Source organism: Heloderma suspectum, chromosome 2 (assembly GCF_057233095.1).
Source record: "Heloderma suspectum isolate Gila_16-S chromosome 2, 16-S_ref, whole genome shotgun sequence".
NCBI lineage: Eukaryota > Metazoa > Chordata > Lepidosauria > Squamata > Helodermatidae > Heloderma > Heloderma suspectum.
This window is the reverse complement of record NC_139459.1, coordinates 157,960,909-157,980,028: the sequence shown is the minus strand read 5'-3', so window position 1 is coordinate 157,980,028 and position 19,120 is coordinate 157,960,909. Positions and strand designations below refer to the sequence as shown.

Sequence of the window (19,120 nt, the reverse complement as noted above, 5' to 3'; positions counted from 1 at the left end):
TTCATTGATCTTACATTCCAGGTTCCTAAACAATATTGTTCTTTACAGCATCAGACTTTCTTTTCACCACCAGACACATCCACAGCTGAGTGTCCTTTCGGCTTTGGCCCAGCCGCTTCACTCTTTCTGGTGCAACTTGGAAATTCCTTCTGCTCTTCCCCAGTGGTATATTGGACACCTTCCGACCTGAGGGGCTCATCTTCCGGCGTCATATTTTTTAGCCTTGTGATACGTTCCATGGGTTTTCTTGGCAACAATACTGGAGCGGTTGCCATTTCCTTCTCCAGTGGACCACATTTTGTCAGAACTCTCCACCATGACCTGTCCGTCTTGGGTGGCCCTGCACGGCATAGCTTATGGCTTCACTGAGTTACGCAAGCTCCTTCGCCACAACAAGGCAGTGACCCATGAAGGGGGATCTCACCTTAGTTCGTGTCAAATTTCTACAGCATTCCTAGTTGTCCATATTGTTTGTTCCCACATGGATGAATAGGAGGGGACTGATGAGTGTCAGCAGCCATTTAATCACATCTCTAATCCATGCTCCTGGGAGACAACATACTTCTCAAGCCAACCGATCTGGCTGGCACACATCCCCTTCTTTTCCTCACAGTACAGATTCATAAACTACAACCTCCCTTCTCTTCCCCTTGCTGCAGGGAGTGGTTCCATCCTCTCTGTTCTATAGAGCTCTACCATCTTGCTTCCTGTCCAGCATCGTATGCTATAGATCTTCTCTCCGTTGTTTATCTTTCATAGTACTGCCTTTTATTACTCACTAATTTCATTTGCTTAGTACAACCAACAATGTGTAAAATGTAACCTGCAGCAATATATTGCAGCATGGAATGGTGCTATTCTGGGTTCCAGCCAGCCATGCCTTCTTGCTGGATACTCCACTCCATTCCCCCTCCCCGTTTTCCCCTTCCAACAGTTAGCCAAGATTATGTGCCCGCTGAGCATGCTCTGGACTGTTTGGGGGCTTATTTTTCCCAAAGTTTTTTTTTTGTAGTTCTCTCTCTATACCATTTTAGCTACATAAGGACTAGCATTGAGGGGATTGAGTTCAGTATTAGTATATGTGGTTCACAAACACCAACTTTCTTTTTAAGATATTATATTTTTCCCTTGATGAAGCATGATGTTTTACTATACACCTGAAAACTATTCTTTATTCTTCATTCACAAGTGTCTCTATGCAGAAATGAACTCCATTTGCTCAAAACTCAAAACAAAAAAAACAAAAAATTCTATTAGTAGATAAATTATGCCTTTTTATTTGTTTCTGAAAATATGAGATTTCCCAAGGATTGCAAGGCAGCATCACACAAATTCCAAATCAGAATGGTCAAAATACTCAAATACTGCTGAAAAACATTGTGCACCAAAAATTGCAACATTCTCCAGCAGTCTGCTGGACTACCAAGAGAAGATTTGTGCTGAACTATACATTTCATTTTTTCAAGTTAACAGAAATCATTTTATTCAGAATAGTGGACTGAAGATAAATGTGTTTTCTATACTGTAATTATTTATATTCACCCAGATACCCTATAGCAGGGGTGGGCAACTTGTGACCCTCCAGATGTTTTGATTTACAACTCCCATCAATCCTAGCCAGCATAGCCAATGGCAAGGAGTTGAAGGCCACAAGTTGGAGGGCCACAAGTCCTTCCACCCCCTGTGCCTTGATTTAAGCAGCTTAAGCCCCAGGCTTATTTGAAAGTGAAGGGTCTCCCAAATTGGGTCCATGACTGAAATGCCTACTTCATTTATTTTGTTACATACACAGTGGAGGGGCATCAGCCAGCTCCTTCAACACAGAGAGAGGACCCTCAGCTCGTTCAGTGTGTGAAGCAGGCTGAAGTCCAACTTTATGCTGAAGGTGGATTTGAAGAGGAGAAAGAATTTCTGTAGACACATTCAGCAACTTCACTCAAACAATCCAAAGCTTTTAAGTAATAAATTTTAGCATATCCTTTGTGAATGAAGTTTTATTCCCTTAGCATGTACATTACATACCTCAAGGATTGCCCGTATCATACTGGAAGTAATTCCTTCTCCCTCATTGTTGAGCAAACAGCTGCGCACTGGCTTAAGACAGCCCTGAAGAAGAAGAATTCCTTTTGCCTTCTCAGAGGGTTTGCATATCAGAATGCTCTCACCTATCAACACACCATTTTAAACTGAGATGGGAAAATTTTGCATGGGTTTAATAACCAATGCAAGCAAAGGTCATACTGTGCATTTTAATGAAGCAGTTTGATTATCAAATCAGTGTTGGAAAGGAACAAAAGACCAGCTTGGTCAAGTAGCTGCAAGAATTTCTATAGAATTCAGCAACTTCACTCAAACAACCCAATGCTTGTAAGTAATAAATATATGCATCTGGATATATTCATCCCTGTCTGCTGGATAATACATCTATCCAGCAGACAGGGGTAACCAGTGTTCAGAGAAGATGCATATTTTGCTCTCCACCCACCTATTTTCCCTGACTATAGGTTGGTTATTTTCTCCCAGAAAAAAACAGTGGCTCACACAGAACAGTGATTCAAATTGGCAAGTCAGGTGGAGGATGGCAAAACCTTTGCAGATTTATCACAAGAGACCACAGGTTGGGCACAATCTGTACAAGGGTCTACAGCAGAGATGGGATACACCAATTCTGACTAGATCTTGGATTCATCTGGCTCTTCATATAACTATGGCACAAGATTAGGGTTTGGATATTGGGCAGTGAACAAGTCAAATATTGTCAGCTAACTGATCAACTGACCACCTATCGTTTGACCATAGTCAAGTACACCATGAACGGAACATCCTTGTCTACCTTTTATATTGGATTATGCCATCTGATAGCAATGGCAGAATGAGGGACTCCCTTCCCTTCCACCCCTGTAGGAGTCAAATTTACACACCCTTACTTAGGAGTAGGCACTCCTAGACACGCAACTCTCTCCAGAGAGTTTATGCCCTCCCAATTAAGACACATGGCCCATCTCTTCCTGTCAGATATGTGCTGCACCAATCTCTGAGCAGGGCCATTCAGGAGGAAGATAAGCACTCATTGCAGGGTCACAAGCACTCAGGAATGAAGATCATTACAACAACTGCCTCTGCTGTCAGGAGGGGCCTCTCTCTGTACAGATACCGGGTGGAATAGGACTCTGGCATCTTTTGGACGACAGTTATTGATATAATTCTGTTCTGGTTATTGTTCTAATTAATAAAGTAATGCTTACATAGTTGACCAACTAACCAATATTTCCCAAACTGGCTAAGGTTTTTTTTTTTTTAATGCTATTCCTACACAAGATCCAAAGAAAAGAAGAAAAAGTGCAAATGACCGAGTTTATTGACGAAACTTGTTGGATTCTGAGCTCAAATAAACTTGAAGGCAAGCATTTATCTTAGATTTTAGTCTAGAAAATGGCTAGAGAGAGGTCTTAATATTTATAACTTGAACACTTTCAGCTTTTTGTTATTACACAAATGGCAAGTAGAAAAAATTGAAACGTTTCTTCTCCACTTTTCTGTTTAGAGCAAGGATGGGCAACTCTGAGAGGTCCGGGAGCCTTTTGCCCTCTTCAGAGTTCAGTCTTGCTGCTATCCTACAACCAAATCAGGTGGTGGCAAAAAAATACATGGAAAACTGCACTCCTTTGCATCTATACCAACTTTATGGGTCACTTTATGGATCTGATAAAATGGGTACTAGCCTATGAAAGCTTATGCCACATGAAATGTGTTTATCTTTAAAGCATCACAGTGTTCTAGTTGTACAAAAAAAAATAGGTAAAGATCTCAAACTTCACTTACCGATGGTGTCTACTCCCTTCCTTCCAGCTCTCCCAGCCATCTGCTTGTATGTCAAGACATCCAACGATTTGCCACCAAACACAGGAGTTCGGATAATTACCCGCCGTGCAGGCAAATTCACCCCAGAAGAAAGCGTAGAGGTTGCTGCTAAGACTCGAAGCACTCCTTGACGAAAAGCTACTTCAATTATGTCTCTTTCATCAAATGTAAGACCTGAGATGCAATTAAGACTAACACACATTAGCGCTGACAATATCTACCAATGGTAGCAATAGAATGGAAGTTAGTAAGCTAATTTGATCCAGGGAGATTTACATATTGCAACAGGGTTCAAATTCCAGTTTAGCCAAACTCCCTGGTTAGTTTTCATAAGGTTATAAAACGGTAACAGCTTCATTTACTTCTACCTCCTTCAAACAAAATATAAACTATTTTAAATTATTTTGGACATTGTGAATGAAAATAAAGCCAGTTTAACATAAGCCACATTATAAACTAAACACTCCTTTGTAGCGTAGTTAAAGCAATTTCACATGTACACCACTTTAATCCCCATTCTCCTCCAGAATATTTGATTAAACTTTCTTGCCATTGAACTGGGTTCCAGCAGCAGGATAGATACTGAATGTGTGTAAGTCTTCCACTGAAAGGCACATTTGAAGCAATATGAAATTCGGTAGTGTTTGATCTATGAAGGCTTTTTCACTTAATGTTGAAGTTATTGAGGGATGGACATACATGTGTCAATCATTCTCCAAGAGTCATGGAAGCCCCCCACTACCACCATCATCCCCTTTGGGCATGATTATAATTATAAAAAAGCATACCTGCATGGTGAAAAGCAACACCCCATTTTATAGTCCTCTGAAGCACAGAGTCCAAGCCAGAAGGAGAACGCTTTAGCTGACCCATCAACTCCTTTATCCCCTCTGTGTCCAGCATAACTGGTGAAAGGGTGGACACCTTTTGAAGGTCTTTAGATAGAAATGAATATCATGAAATTTTGAGTGTAATCTCAGCCCCTTCCTTTCCTCAACCCCTTACTCTCAACTCACACTTTTGCTGCAGATTGTAGAACTCCCTGGCAATAATGTCTGCCAAGTTCTCACACCAGTTCTTAGAAGGGCAGAACACAAGAACAGAATGGCCATCTTGAACCGTCTCATAACACAGACTCACTATGTGATCCTTATCACCCTGAATTGAAACAGACAATATTTTTAGCAAGTGAATTTCATATATTAGTGCAGATGTTATGCTGTTGCAGCCTTTTCAACCCCATCTTCATAGACACAGTCTCATCTATAGATCTATCCCCTTCCCCATAGTTTACCTAAGCCAAAAAGCCCAGTACATTTAAGCCTTTGTCTTTAAATAAAAGGATGCACCCATTCAGTCCTTCTAGTTGCTCTTTTCTTTTCAAATTGCACAAATTATACAGTCACATTAGGATACTAGTCACTTTATTTTCAGTCCCTTTCCTAGTAATTCCTGACACTGGTTTTCTACTGTAGATATCAAGTCGATATTCAGTGAGCTTTCTACTACAGTGCCAAGATCTGCCCCAAATACAGTTAAAGCCACTTCAGAATGTACATTGTGCGGAGTTAAAATACTTTTTTTCCCACCAATGTGTATTGACACTAAACTGTCCACCACCCTCTTGGTTCAATTCTTGTCTCTGACATAAAAACAAGCCACTATTCTGTCAGCCTCAGTCCCGCACTCATAATTTGGAGATAATTATACTCATCTACCTTGGAGGGTTGTTGTATATGGCACTTTTAGAACTCTAAAGTGCTATATAAATGCTAAATATTTGTTATGGGTAGGACCTGTAGCAAAACTTTGCAATGTGGAATGCTCCTATTCAGTTTGTCAGCCAGCTATGCCGTCTTCCAGAATACTCCATCCCATCCCCCCTGCCACCTGGTTTTTCATCCCCCACTACCCAACAGTCAGTCATAATTTTGAGGCTACTGAGCATGCTTGGTTCTCATTGGGCTATTAGTATTACTATTATCATTACTAGTAGTAGTAGTGTTTATTGATAATTTGTTTCTAAAGATTTTTTGTGAGTTGTGAACATGATAACTAATACTAATTCCCAAATGTATGTTTACATAGGAGTAAACATAATTAGGATTGCAATGTTAAGACAGAAGTTCAGAACTTGTTGGTCAAAACCTGGGGGTGTAAAAAGACTGCCTATTTGCCTACCACGTAATACAACCTGCTTAACACATTACACACCTATTAATACACTTAGTTTGATCTAAAATTTATGCAACCAAGCAGCATTATAACAAATAGGCCAATTCTTAGCGCACTCATTACCTTCATATGCAGTAGAGGTTGAATTTCTCTCACAACTTTAATTGAGGAGTCATAAATCTTGCTGCCAATTTTCACTTGCTCCACAAGAGGCACTGGACGGAAGTCTGTACAGTACAGTTCTGCATTTAGCCAGGAGGCCAAAAGACCCAGGTTAGGAAGGGTGGCACTCATACCTACAATTTGTATCCCATTAGAGAGAGGGCTGACCATGGTTGTTTCTCTTTAAGAAAAAAAAAAATAACAAATGAGAATTCTGAAGGCTAGCCCATTCTATTAATTTATACTGCCACAAGAAGTGGTAATGGCCAATCACTTTAAGGGGGGACTAAACAAATTCATGGAAAATAGGCCTATCAACTGCTTTTAGCTAAATGAGTACCCGTTGCTGTGGGCGGCAGCATAAACAGTGGAAGTGAGCGGTTGATTTTATGTTCTGCTTGCAGGTTTCCAGGAAGCAGCTTGCTAGCTACTATTTGAAACAGAATACTGGGCTAAATTATCTTTAGTCTGATCCAGCAGGCCTCATCTTATATAGTCATCCTAGGAATTGCTTCTTGTCATCTCTTATTCAAGTGTCAGAACTGCTTTTTGCTATTTAATCAACCAGCAGTCCACCATCCACACCAAACTGAGCCTTTACTTTTAAAAACAAAACAAAAATCAGGGTATATTCAGAGTTAAGAAAGAGTCCCTTACCTCAAAGACAATGAATAGGAGTGTAGGTTTGTAATGAAGATTTAATAGTCCAGTGAAGACTGAGGGATGGGGGAACAACAGTTTGGTGCCAAACCAAAGGCCCTTCCACAAGGCTCAGATTAAAATTTACTCCCACTTTAGGGTGGGATTCACACTATGGGCTGCCCTCCTTGCTAGTAAGGACTATATTTTGTCATGTGGACACTTCCCTCTCCCCTACAACTTTTAACTGAGTGTTTGCAAAATGCTGTTGGCATATAAAACTATTACGATCCAATATATTGTAAGTCTACCTTCATTGTACAAAGCAACAGTATTAAAAGTCCTGTAAGAACTCTGGAGAGTATAGGTAGGCTGCAGGAATACCTTCCTCAAATTTGTTCCAAAAGAGAATAGGGCCTGCTGGTCTCATCCACCTTTCCATGGTGCATAGAGGAGGGGGATGGAGCGGCCCCTATGCAAGTAACATAACTCAAACAGCCCAAAAGTAGGGATAAATATTGTACTTAACAGCTTTCTCAGAACAGAAGTTAAGTATATGAAGGTTTTGTTTATTTGAACAGTTTACATGGCTTAGCTATCCACCCCAAAAGGAAGCCTAAATGGAACTGGCCCTTCTACAGACTGTCTCCTGTCTTTTGCCAAGAGGCTATTCTGACAAGAAGTTCTCTGCACTGAAGGGAGTGACATACCCAGAGCATACTGTGGTCTCCCATTGCCAATGGAGCCGCTTAGGGTGCAATCCTATCTAGATAGGCGGCCGATTCCGAACTCAAGAGGCGACCACCTATCCAAAGCAAAGGAGGAGAAGCATGGGAGGGGGGTGTGAATCATTCCCACCACACCTCTCCTGCCCTGCTTTTTCTGTTAGACAGCCAGTTTCGGCTGTCTAGCCGCAGGGGGGCCAAGCGGGACAGGCAGCTTATGTATGACACATAGGATGTGTCGTACAGGCAAATCCGCTCTCCCCGCCCCGGAACGCCCCCAGCCCCACCACTTTTCAGCCACTCCGCACTTCTCTTCAGAGCATGGAGGACGGGGCTTCTCCACGCTGCCTCTGAGGCAGCGTGGACATGGGGGGAGGTCAGTTTTCTGGGAACCGACCTCGGACCGCGGGCTCCAAGGTTGGTTCCTGGAAAACAGCATATCCTATGGCCATCTAACCGCTGTGGCCATAGGACTGCTCCCTCCAGAACTTTAACTAGGCACATTAATGTGTATCTTGTTTAAAAAAAATCAAATTTCAGATCTTAAATTCTACTCACTTGTACTTCCTTGTTTCAGTCAAAAAGCGAACTTTTGTCAGCAGGAGCTCCAGTAGATACCCTCTTTGAGAATCTCCCAACATGTGCAACTCATCCACAACTACTATTCCTATTAAAAGGGAGTTGGGAGGGGCACAGGCATCAACCAATTAATCTGTTAAAATTTCTACACTCCCCTTCATCAAAGCTGATTCCAGGGACATAGTACAACATAGTAGGAAAAAAATGAGTAAGAGATCAAGTTCGCTAAATTGCTATCAGAGACAGAACAGACTAAGGGCACAATCCTATGGAAATAGACGTCAGCCTCCGAACATAACGGCTGATGCCTATCTAATGCAAGATAGATGGAGCACAGAAGGGATCCTCTCCTCCGTGCTCCATCCGCCCCACATTTGTGGCTAGACATGTGTTTTCACACATCTAGGCCCAGCTTCAGGGAGGGGGAGGGGGAGGGAAGGGGTCTGGAGACCCAATAAGAAGTTGTCTAAAGGCTTCCATGGTCCCCTCCCCCGGGACTGCCCCGTTTTCACCCTCTCCGCACTCTGTTTACGAGCACGGAGGCGGCACAGAAAAAACCGCACCGACTATGAGGGGGCGGGGGCGAGGAGGGTGGTTCCTAGAAATCAAGGTCAGATGACCTTGGTTCCCAGAAACCAAAAAATCCTATGTCTGTCTAGATAGCGCCTAGTGGCCATGGGATTGCTCTTTAACTAGATTAAATCTGAATGCCTCGGGTACAGACAGCTATAGTGGTGAATTTTACAATGCATTTACAGTATAGTAAATTCCCAAGCTGGCTGAGCTGTTTTCATACTATATAGAAACAAAGATTGCTCCTAATAGGTTAATGGATGCAAATATCACAATGATATTGAAATCTGGAAAGACCCATCAGATGTGCAGTCTCAATATCCAATCACATTACTGAACAGATATAATGTTTCTACAATTCCATCCTCACTGAAATATTAAATGTAATTATGGTTTCTTACATACAAGGAGACGTTTCTTAAATGATCATTAGTCAAAATGATCGGCATTATCATCAATTTCAATAAAAGTTTATTGTAAAGTCATACAAAAGACAAAGCAGAGAATCAAAACGCATACATTCTCCAGCGTAAAAAGGGTTAAAAATGCATATAATTACAAAATAAAAAGGAAGATAAATTATATATGTGTGTGTGTGTGTATATATATATATATATATATATATATAAATATAAATATAATAATTACAGTTTTGTTGGAATCAGCCGACAAAACAACCAGGTACTGCTCAAAGGTCCTTACAGGGTATTTTAATAAAACAGGAGAGCAATCCTATGGCTCCCAGACAGCATCTGGGGGGCTATAGGATATTTCAGATCCCTGGATTCGAGGCTGGAAACAGCACTCCGACATCAGATTCAGGAGTCTGAGCTCCCCACTCCCTCTCCGACCCCCTCGCAGCCAGCACGGAAAGATGGCACAGGCTCCCTCTATGAGCTTGCAAACATGAGCTCAGAGAGGAGGGAAAGGGAGTATGCCAGTGAGTGGGGAGGGGAAGAGACTGAGGAAGCGGGGATGTGAGCTATCCCCAGTCTCTGTCCCTCCCTCTCCCCAACACCTCAGCTAAATGGGAGAAAATGCCCATCTAGATAAAATGCAAAGCGAGGAGAGTGTGGAGGTAAAGATTGCCTCTGTGCACCTCCCACTCTGCATAGGATTCCTGTCAGCCTCCAAGTCTGGAGGCTGATGAGAATCCTGAGAGAATTGTGCCCTAATCAATTTCACTCATCTTTACAGAAATTACATACACAGAAAACATGTCCCCAGGACTGATGAATTCAAATTCTGTGGATATACATTAAGGGATACAGTTTTTTAAATCAAGTCACTGGAGTGCAATCTGTGGACGTATCCATTATGTAGGAAGAAAAGTGTGATGTGTGCAAGTGGCAGGCCACTTGTTTCTCACTTCTTCCTTAACATTAGTAAGAGCGCTAATTGCTTACCCAGTGAGTCCAACGTTTTCTCTTCTATGAGTCTATTGATCAGACCATTGGCTCTCTCAATAGTACAAACAGCAACATCCAGGGCAGAGAAATGGACAGCAGGGGAAATACTGCCTATATAACCCTCCACTTGCACACCTGCTTCTTGGAAAATTGCCTATATGCCAGAGACACAATATATATTTATGTTCACAGATTTAGACAGCTTTCTGGGAAATTATTTAGAAAGGTTTCCAGTACCCTAAATCTGAGGTGAGAAACCTGCAGTCCTCTGTCTAATTTCATGTGGGGTAGCACAGAAAGAGAGATAGGATGGCAGAGAGAGTGTTATACAATCCTGCAAGGCTATGAACTCTGCCCACTATTGTCTCAGGCTCTGCCCAACATTGGATGCAACCCTTCCAAGTGGGCCTCTCATAGGAAAAAGGTTCTCCACCCCTGGAGTGGGATCTGATTTAGCATGTTTTATCTAGTAAATAAAAACTTGTACACCATGTTAACTTTCTTGCTATGTAAATAATTAAATATATAAGTATCTCAGATGCTTTTTCCAACAGCCAAGTAGCTGAACTGAAATATTTGATTAAATAAAAATAATCAAAAAAGCACAAACAGACTGAAATGCTATGGCTCCAAGGGTTATAGGATATATTGGACCTCCCCCTCCCACAAGGGTGGGAGAGAAATCTGCCCTCAGAGGGGGATATCTGATCTTGGATCCCGCCTCCCAACCCCCACAGAAATTTCTGCATCAATTACTGCCCTGATGTCAGCTCCTATGTTGGGCAAAGTAAAAAGGGGTCAGATTGGAGGGATCGAAAGCCACCCAGTCTCCAACCACACCCCAAACTCAGAGGCCCTTCCATTCCTTGCAGTGGGAGGTAAGTAGGCCAAACCCCTGCCAGAGAACAGGAAGAAAAGGATAAGAACACTGTTTCCCCTCACTTCTGCCCTGCCAGCATGAACCCAGCAGGGCTTAGGAGAAGTCCTCACCAAAGACTCCTGAAAAACTTAGCAGTCACAGAATAAGAGGAGAGGTCCTCTTATGGATCAGTAACTGGTTAAAGAACAGAAAGCAGGGATTAGAATAAATGGTAAATTCTCCCAATTGGAGGAAGTAAATAGCAGAGTCCCACAGGGATCTGTAAATGCTTTTCAACTTGTTCAGAAATCATCTGGAATTAGGAGTAAGCAGTGAAGGGTCAAGCTTGCCGATGATACCAAACTATTTAGGATGGTTAAAACAAGGGATTGTAAGGAGCTCCAAAAGGGTCTCTCCAAACTGGGAGAATGGGCACCTAAATGGCAAATGCAGTTCAATGTAAGCAAGTGTAAAGTGATGCACATCAGGGCAAAAAATCCCAACTTCAAGCATAACTTGATGGGAACTGAACTAGCAGTGACTGACCAGGAAAGAGATCTTGGGGTTTGGTGAACAGCTCAATAAAAATGTCGACCCAGTGTGGCCGCTGTAAAAAAAAGGCAAACTCCATGTTAAACATAATTAGAAAAAGAATTGAGAATAAAACTTTCAATATCATACTGCCTTTAAACAAATCTATGGTGTGACTCCAGTTAGAATACTGTGTACAGTTCTGGTCACTGCACCTAAAAGATACTGTAGAGCTAGAAAAAGTGCAACTAAAATGATCAAGGGGCTGGAGCAACTCCCCTGTGAGGGAAGGTTACAACAGCTGGGATTGTTTAGCTTGGAAAAAAGACGAGTAAGGGGAGATGTAATAGAGGTGTACAAAATTATGCATGGTGTAGAGAATGTGGATAGGGAGACATTTTTCTCCCTCTCTCATAATACCCGGTGAATCCCATGAAGCTGATTGGTGGGAGATTTGAAACAATAAAAGGCAGTATTTCTTCACACAACGCATTGCTAAACTATGCAATTTGTTGCTACAACACGTAGTGATGGCCACCAGTGTGGATGGCTTTAAAAAGGGGTTAGACAAATCCCTGGAGGATAAGGCTATCAATGGCTATAGCCCTGATGGCTATATGCTACCTCCAGTATCAGAGGCAGTATGCCTATGTACACCAGTTGCTGGGGAACATGCATGCTGTCCTTCTTGTGGGTTTCCCCATAGGCAGCTGCTTGGCCGATATGTGAACAGAATGCTAGACTAGATGGTCCCTTGATCTTTTAGGACATTGCAACTCAGTAGCATTCATTTCATTTGCATTCCTTAAACTAAGAGCGGGGGAGGGGGGATGATGGCCCTGAAACTGTTAACATACTAATTTTAGAATTGCTATAATTTAGGGGATATGGGGATATTCCTATAACTAGTCACTTGAGAAGTTAATTACAAATTTGAGCAGTTTCAGTTTGACTGATATTGTATCCAGTCATTGTTACTAAATTTTATGGAACTATGCAGTTTTTGAAACAGAAGCTTTTCTGTGAAAAAATACAGAAGTAGAAAAATTTCTGCTGCACATCATTGCTTGTTATCATTTTAATATATTGACAGCACAATCCCATGTATGTCTCCTCAAATCCAGTGAGACTTACTGAATAGGATTGCATTGTAAAGCTCGAACTACTTGACCTGTATTTGACCACCAACTGGATGGTCAAATGTCAAACCCTAGAATACACCTTGATCTGTCCCTTGAAAATCATTGAGGTGTTCAATACACTGCAAGGTCACCATTCTCTCCAAAACTCTTCCAGAAATATGCAAGCTTTTTCTTCCAGAATTTCCAGCACTTAAGATTCTATGAAAGATTGATTTGATCTGACTTCGGAGCTACAACACTAAGCATATTCTACTTACTTGTAGGTAATGTTTCTTTTCTTTAGCCACAGAGATAAAAGGTAAAATGAACAAAGCTTTTTTGCGAGTTTCTAGAACTCTCTTCAATATGAGTAATTCAGCAACAAGTGTTTTCCCAGCACTTGTAGGAGCTGAAAGTCATTGAAAAAATTACATTAGTTTAACAAAGAGAGATTCAACAACTAGAAACAAATTTCCCACCTAGAACTTTTCAAGTCATAAGGTAACTAATGTCTAAGGCCCAAACCAAAGAATGTTCATGATATAAGCTTCATATATATCTGACCTGGCACAAATGGGTGGGCATGCACACCCAATAAACAACCCATTTTTGTCTCGCCCCCAATAAACCAGCTGTGCCACCTCTTGAGTGGAAAAAAAAGTATCTTAGGTTGCAATCCAGTGCATGTTGGCTGGGTAATGCAGGGAGCTGTAGGACTTTTTTCTGTCTAAACATGTATAGGATTTCACCCTTAAAGCCATTGGAAAGAAATATGCAGAAAGGAGAGATAACAATCGATGGATTTTTGCCAATCAGAAACCGGAGCTTACAAGAGGAGGAGGGAGAGAGAAGCACATGAGCACAGGGCTCATTTCCATAGCACCAAACTATATTTTGGCTCAGACATGAACAGATCCAATAACTTAGTTATGACACCATATCAGACCACGGTTAAAGAACCATAGCACAATATCTGAATTAATAAAACATAGTTTGCAATTGACTACTAAACCAAAATCAGAAACCATGGTATGACATGAGATTGCAAACCATCATGGCTTGGTGCAATGTCTGAATTGACAAATCATAATTATTGTCATCACTCTGTATCCAGAGACTGCTGCATTACAGAGAGGAGATTAAACATGGGGAGCCAAGAGCTAGAAGGATGGAAAACTAAGGCAAACAAGCAGTTCCAAACCAAGCTGAATATTTGGAAGCTCAAAGCGTGGGTGGGTGTCTAAACTATGGTTAGCACAAACCAGTTTTTCATGATGTCTGAAATGAGCCCCTCTCTCTCAGCCCTCCACCAGTTGTAATAACTGAACCCCAAATAGGGGTTCAAAATGCCCTCACCACATTTGCCATGGGGAGTGCTCCAACAACTTCTGGTGAGCATGAGGAGATGATCCCCAACCTCTTCACCAACCTTGTAGCTGGGAAGATGGCAATGATGATCCCTGCAGATTTTCTGTAGCACTCTGTAGCTTCTGTAGCACTCCAGCACCAAGCTAGAGAGGAAGGCTGAGGCTTGTTGCTTTGGCCCTGGGTGTCCAAGGTTTTCTGAGCATTTTGGTGCTGGGCTGTCAATGTGCTCTGACTGCCTCTGTAGTTCAGTGCTACAAAACATGACCCAGTCCTACTCTCCACCTTGAAGCTAGAGAGTGGAGCAGAGATCACCCCACAGCTGCACTGGGTTTCTAAGACTCTCTGAGTATTTCTGAAGCCAAGTGCTACTGCAAAGAAAATCCCCACCTTCTTTCTCCATTCAAACATGAAGCTGGGAAGGGAAAACAAGGGATAACCTTACCTGGAGCCACAGCATGAAGTCAGGAATAAAACCCTTTGCTTAAGGGAGTGGCAGTGTCCTGGTGACCACAAATGTTTAGTGGGCCAAAGTTTATGGGCCCTTGATCCTGGCCTTCAGAGTTGTTGGTTACTGAGGATCCTGCTAGCATATATTTAATGCTATCTTAAAAATGATAGAATGATCTCATTACGAATCCAAGGCAAACCATTCAACATCACAGTAATTCAAGTCTATGCCCCAACCACTGATGCCGAAGAAGCTGAGGTTGATCGGTTCTATGAAGACCTACAACACCTTCTAGAACTAACACCAAAAAAAGATGTCCTCTTCATCATAGGGGATTGGAATGCTAAAATAGGAAGTCCAGAAATCACAGGGATAACAGGCAGGCATGGCCTTGGTGTACAAAATGAAGCAGGACAAAAGCTAATTGAGTTTTGCCAAGAGAACACGCTGATCATAGCAAACACTCTTTTCCAACAGCACAAGTGGCGACTCTACACATGGACATCACCAGATGGTCAATATCGAAATCAGATTGATTATGTCCTTTGCAGCCAAAGATGGAGAAGCTCCATACAGTCAGTCAAAACAAGAGCTGGAGCTGACTGTGGCTCAGATCATGAGCTTCTTGTTGCAAAATTTCGGCTTAAATTGAAGAATGTAGGGAAAGCCACTAAACCATTCAGGTATGACCTAAATCATATCCCTTATGAATATACAGTGCAGGTGAGGAATAGATTTCAGGGATTAGACCTGATAGACAGAGTGCCTGAGGAACTATGGACGGAGGTCCGTAACACTGTTCAGGAGGCAGCAACTCAATCCATCCCAAAGAAAAAGAAATGCAAGAAAGCCAAGTGGCTGTCTGATGAGGCTTTACAAGTAGCTCACGAAAGAAGGGAAGCGAAAAGCAAGGGAGAAAGGGGAAGATATACCCAACTGAATGCAGAGTTCCAGAGAATAGCAAGGAGAGACAAGAAGGCCTTCTTAAATCAACAATGCAAAGAAATCGAGGAAAACAACAGAATGGGAAAGACTAGAGATCTCTTCAAGAAAATTGGAGATCTCAAGGGAACATTTTGTGCAAAGACTGGCATGATAAAGGACAAAGAAGGCAGGGACCTAACAGAAGCAGATGAGATTAAGAAGAGGTGGCAAGAATACACAGAAGAACTATACAGGAAAGAACTGAATGTCCCTGATAGCCATGATAGTGCGGTCACTGAACTTGAGCCGGACATCCTAGAGAGTGAAGTCAAGTGGGCTTTAGGAAGGATTAGTAACAACAAAGCTAGCGGAGATGACAGTATTCCAGCTGAGCTATTTAAAATCCTAGAAGATGATGCTGTTAAAGTGCTGCACTCAATATGCCAACAAATTTGGAACACTCAACAGTGGCCACAAGACTGGAATAGGTCAGTTTACATTCCAATTCCAAAGAAGGGCAACGCCAAAGAGTGTTCAAACTACCGCACAATTGCACTCATTTCACATGCCAGCAAGGTGATGCTCAAAATCCTACAAGCTAGGCTCCAGCAGTATGCGAACCGAGAACTACCAGAAGTACAAGCTGGGTTTCGAAGAGGCAGAGGAACTAGAGATCAAATCGCCAACATTCGCTGCATCATGGAGAAAGCAAGAGAATTCCAGAAAAACGTCTATTTCTGCTTCACTGACTATGCTAAAGCCTTTGATTGTGTGGATCACAACAAACTGTGGCAAATTCTTAAAGTGATGGGAGTACCAGACCACCTTACCTGTCTCCTGAGAAACCTGTATGAGGGTCAAGAAGCAACAGTCAGAACCAGATATGGAACAACCGAGTGGTTCAAAATTGGGAAAGAGTACGACAAGGCTGCATATTGTCACCCTGCTTATTTAACTTATATGCAGAGTACATCATGAGAAATGCTGGGTTGGATGAATCAGAGGTCAGAATTAAGATTGCTGGGAGAATTATCAACAACCTCCGATATGCAGACGATACCACCCTAATGGCAGAAAGTGAAGAGGATCTCAAGAGCCTCTTGTTGAGGGTGAAAGAGGAGAGTGCAGAAGCTGGTTTGAAACTCAACATTAAAAAAACTAAGATCATGGCATCTGGCCCTATCACTTCCTGGCATATAGAAGGGGAAGAAATGGAAGCAGTGACAGATTTTACTTTCTTGGGCTCCAAGATCACCACAGACGGTGACTGTAGCCATGAAATTAAAAGACGCTTGCTCCTTGGGAGGAAAGCTATGGCAAACCTAGACAGCATAGTAAGAAGCAGAGACATCACCTTGCCGACAAAGGTCCGTCTAATCAAAGCTATGGTTTTCCCAGTAGCAACGTATGGCTGTGAGAGCTGGACTATAAGAAAGGCTGAGCACCGAAGAATTGATGCTTTCGAACTGTGGTGCTGGAGAAGACTCTTACGAGTCCCCTGGACTGCAAGGAGGTCAGATCAGTCCATCCTAAAGGAAATCAACCCTGAGTGCTCATTGGAAGGACAGATACTGAAGCTGAAGCTCAAATATTTTGGCCACCTAATGCAAAGAGAAAACTCTCTGGAAAAGACCCTGATGCTGGGAAAGACTGAAGGCAAAAGGAGAAGGGGACGGCAGAGGATGAGATGGCTAGATAGCATCACGGATGCAATGAATATGAACTTGAGCACGCTCCGGGAGAGAGCGCAGGACAGGAAGGCCTGGCGTGCTATGGTCCATGGGGTCATGAAGAGTCGGACACGACTGAACGACTGAACAACAACAACAAGCATTAAATATATGCTAGTATATTTAATGCTAGCATAGAATTACTTCATATGTTTCCTAAAGATGGTTAGAATATGTACAATTCACCTTCTCTATCTTTTTATATATCTATACAGAAATGGGAGGAAGAGGGGTTCACATAGATGCTTTCAGGTTCCACCAAAAGCTACAAAGAGAAAGAATATGTTTTCTGCCTTTAAAAATATGAAAACAGCCATTATTAATATCAGCCTCTAGCAGTAGTCAGAATACACAAAAAGCAGTACATGAATACACACATTTTCAGGAAACAGTATTTTCTCCCCACCATTACTCCAAAAAGCCAGCATCATATCCTAATTTTTTTCACTTTTCTTTAATTGTCCTTTTAATTTGATGTGGAATTCCCTTTCCGTTACATTTCATCCCCGTTTTCAATTGCTTTCCCCATCTCCCAACACCTCCAGCATGAACACTTACTTTGATGTTTTTGCAGCTTCTGTTACTCACACCAGCAGGAGCAGCACCTCCACCAGCAACTGCTACCAGCCAACATAGAGGACTGACAGAGAACTCTCCAAGAGCAGCTGCCAGAGTAGATGCTCTGGCTTCCACATTCAGAGGTACGAATCACAAAGCCCATCTGCTGCAAAATGCAGTCTGGAGTCCAAGTAGCAGGGAGCCAAACAGGCCGAAGTGGAAGTCACAATTTTAGTGAACGGGATGGGGGAGAAGCCCAAGGACAAGCAGAGCCAAGGAGCCAGAAGCAGCAGCAATGGAACCAGTAACAGCAGCCACCAAAATAAAGGGCAGGGAGAGAAGAGGCAAAGGCAACAGCTGCACTAACAGCGGTTGCAATTGTTGCACATAGAGGGGCAGAGGGAGAGGTAAAGGTAGCAGCAGCCATGGTATTGCCAGCCAGCAATGCCATCCTGCAAGCTTTCTAAATTGGTGGGGGATGGAGGAATTTCAGTGGTGGGGTTGAACAATTTATGGCAGGCTGCATGCAGGCTGTGAGTACTGAGGCATGCTTTTTCTAAATTCAGAAGTTAATCTCCTTGGGTTATATCCAATGGTGTTGTTCCATCAGTGGAAGGGAACTGCTGGTGGAACGGATTTCCCCTTCCCACCTGCAGCCTCCTGCGTGCCCCTCCGGAGCAGATTTGAGGCACATGCAGGGGGTTGCAAGGAGGAGGAGAAAGCAGGGAAGTCCCATTGTGTGAATGTTGCATTCAATGTCTTGTCAGAATGGAAAGCATTTCTTAACTTAGCACAGGCACAGACAAATGCTACATTAAGTACAATTTCAAGACTGGAGGACATCAGCTACTAGCTACATACCAGAATAAACTATGTTTTTTCCCTCCAGGACTTGTCCAACCATTAGGCACTCTGCTTGCCACTGGAACATACGAACTACTCCCAAACCATGATATTTCTCCAGGACTGGTTTGGGAAGCTCCCAGTTTGCTAACAGCAGTTTGTCAGCTTGGTCATCAGGAACATCCACATGTTGATATCGTCCTGGGTGGAAATAAAGTATCAGATTAACAGCTTTTCCAGAAGGGTGGCAATCTGGACAATTTACATGGCTCACACACACATCACGTAGTCTTGTGGTACCTTAAAAGATTAACAGAGTCACTGCAGCATAAGCCACCACTGACTAGAGCCTACTTCATCGGATGCATTGTGATATCCTTAGCTGGCTGATATATAAAAGAACTGTAAACAAAACAGCCATGAAAAATATATAAAACGTCTTTCTACACAAAAGCCCAAACTATGTAGCAGCAATCACAGGCAATAAGCCACACCATGCCATGCTAATTGGGGTAGGCGGGTGTTGTTTTTTTAAAAATTACGATTACTCCAAACCACCCTCTGCCCCGCTTCTGGCCTGCAATAACTAATACGAGACTGTGTTGCAATGCTGTC

At 42.5% G+C, this 19,120-nt stretch overlaps 1 protein-coding gene across 15 annotated transcripts in view; it reads right to left on the bottom strand.

Moving 5' to 3' along the window:
* The window catches only part of POLQ (DNA polymerase theta), a 196,084-nt gene that overhangs the window by 168,207 nt on the left and 8,757 nt on the right, over positions 1-19,120 (bottom strand). For 12 of the 15 annotated variants that reach the window (XR_014787899.1, XR_014787900.1, XR_014787901.1 and 9 more), the window contains exons 2-10: positions 18,524-18,706; positions 12,913-13,043; positions 10,121-10,277; positions 8,121-8,229; positions 6,160-6,379; positions 4,878-5,019; positions 4,650-4,796; positions 3,823-4,035; positions 2,023-2,165 (exon numbers count right to left, since the gene is read on the bottom strand). Coding sequence is in view for 10 of the 15 variants with exons in the window: in XM_084835354.1 (XP_084691480.1) it covers positions 2,023-2,165; positions 3,823-4,035; positions 4,650-4,796; positions 4,878-5,019; positions 6,160-6,379; positions 8,121-8,229; positions 10,121-10,277; positions 12,913-13,043; positions 18,524-18,706 (1,445 nt within the window). In the remaining 5 variants the exon portion in view is untranslated. The other 3 variants (XM_084835359.1, XM_084835358.1, XM_084835360.1) reach the window with 3 other exon arrangements.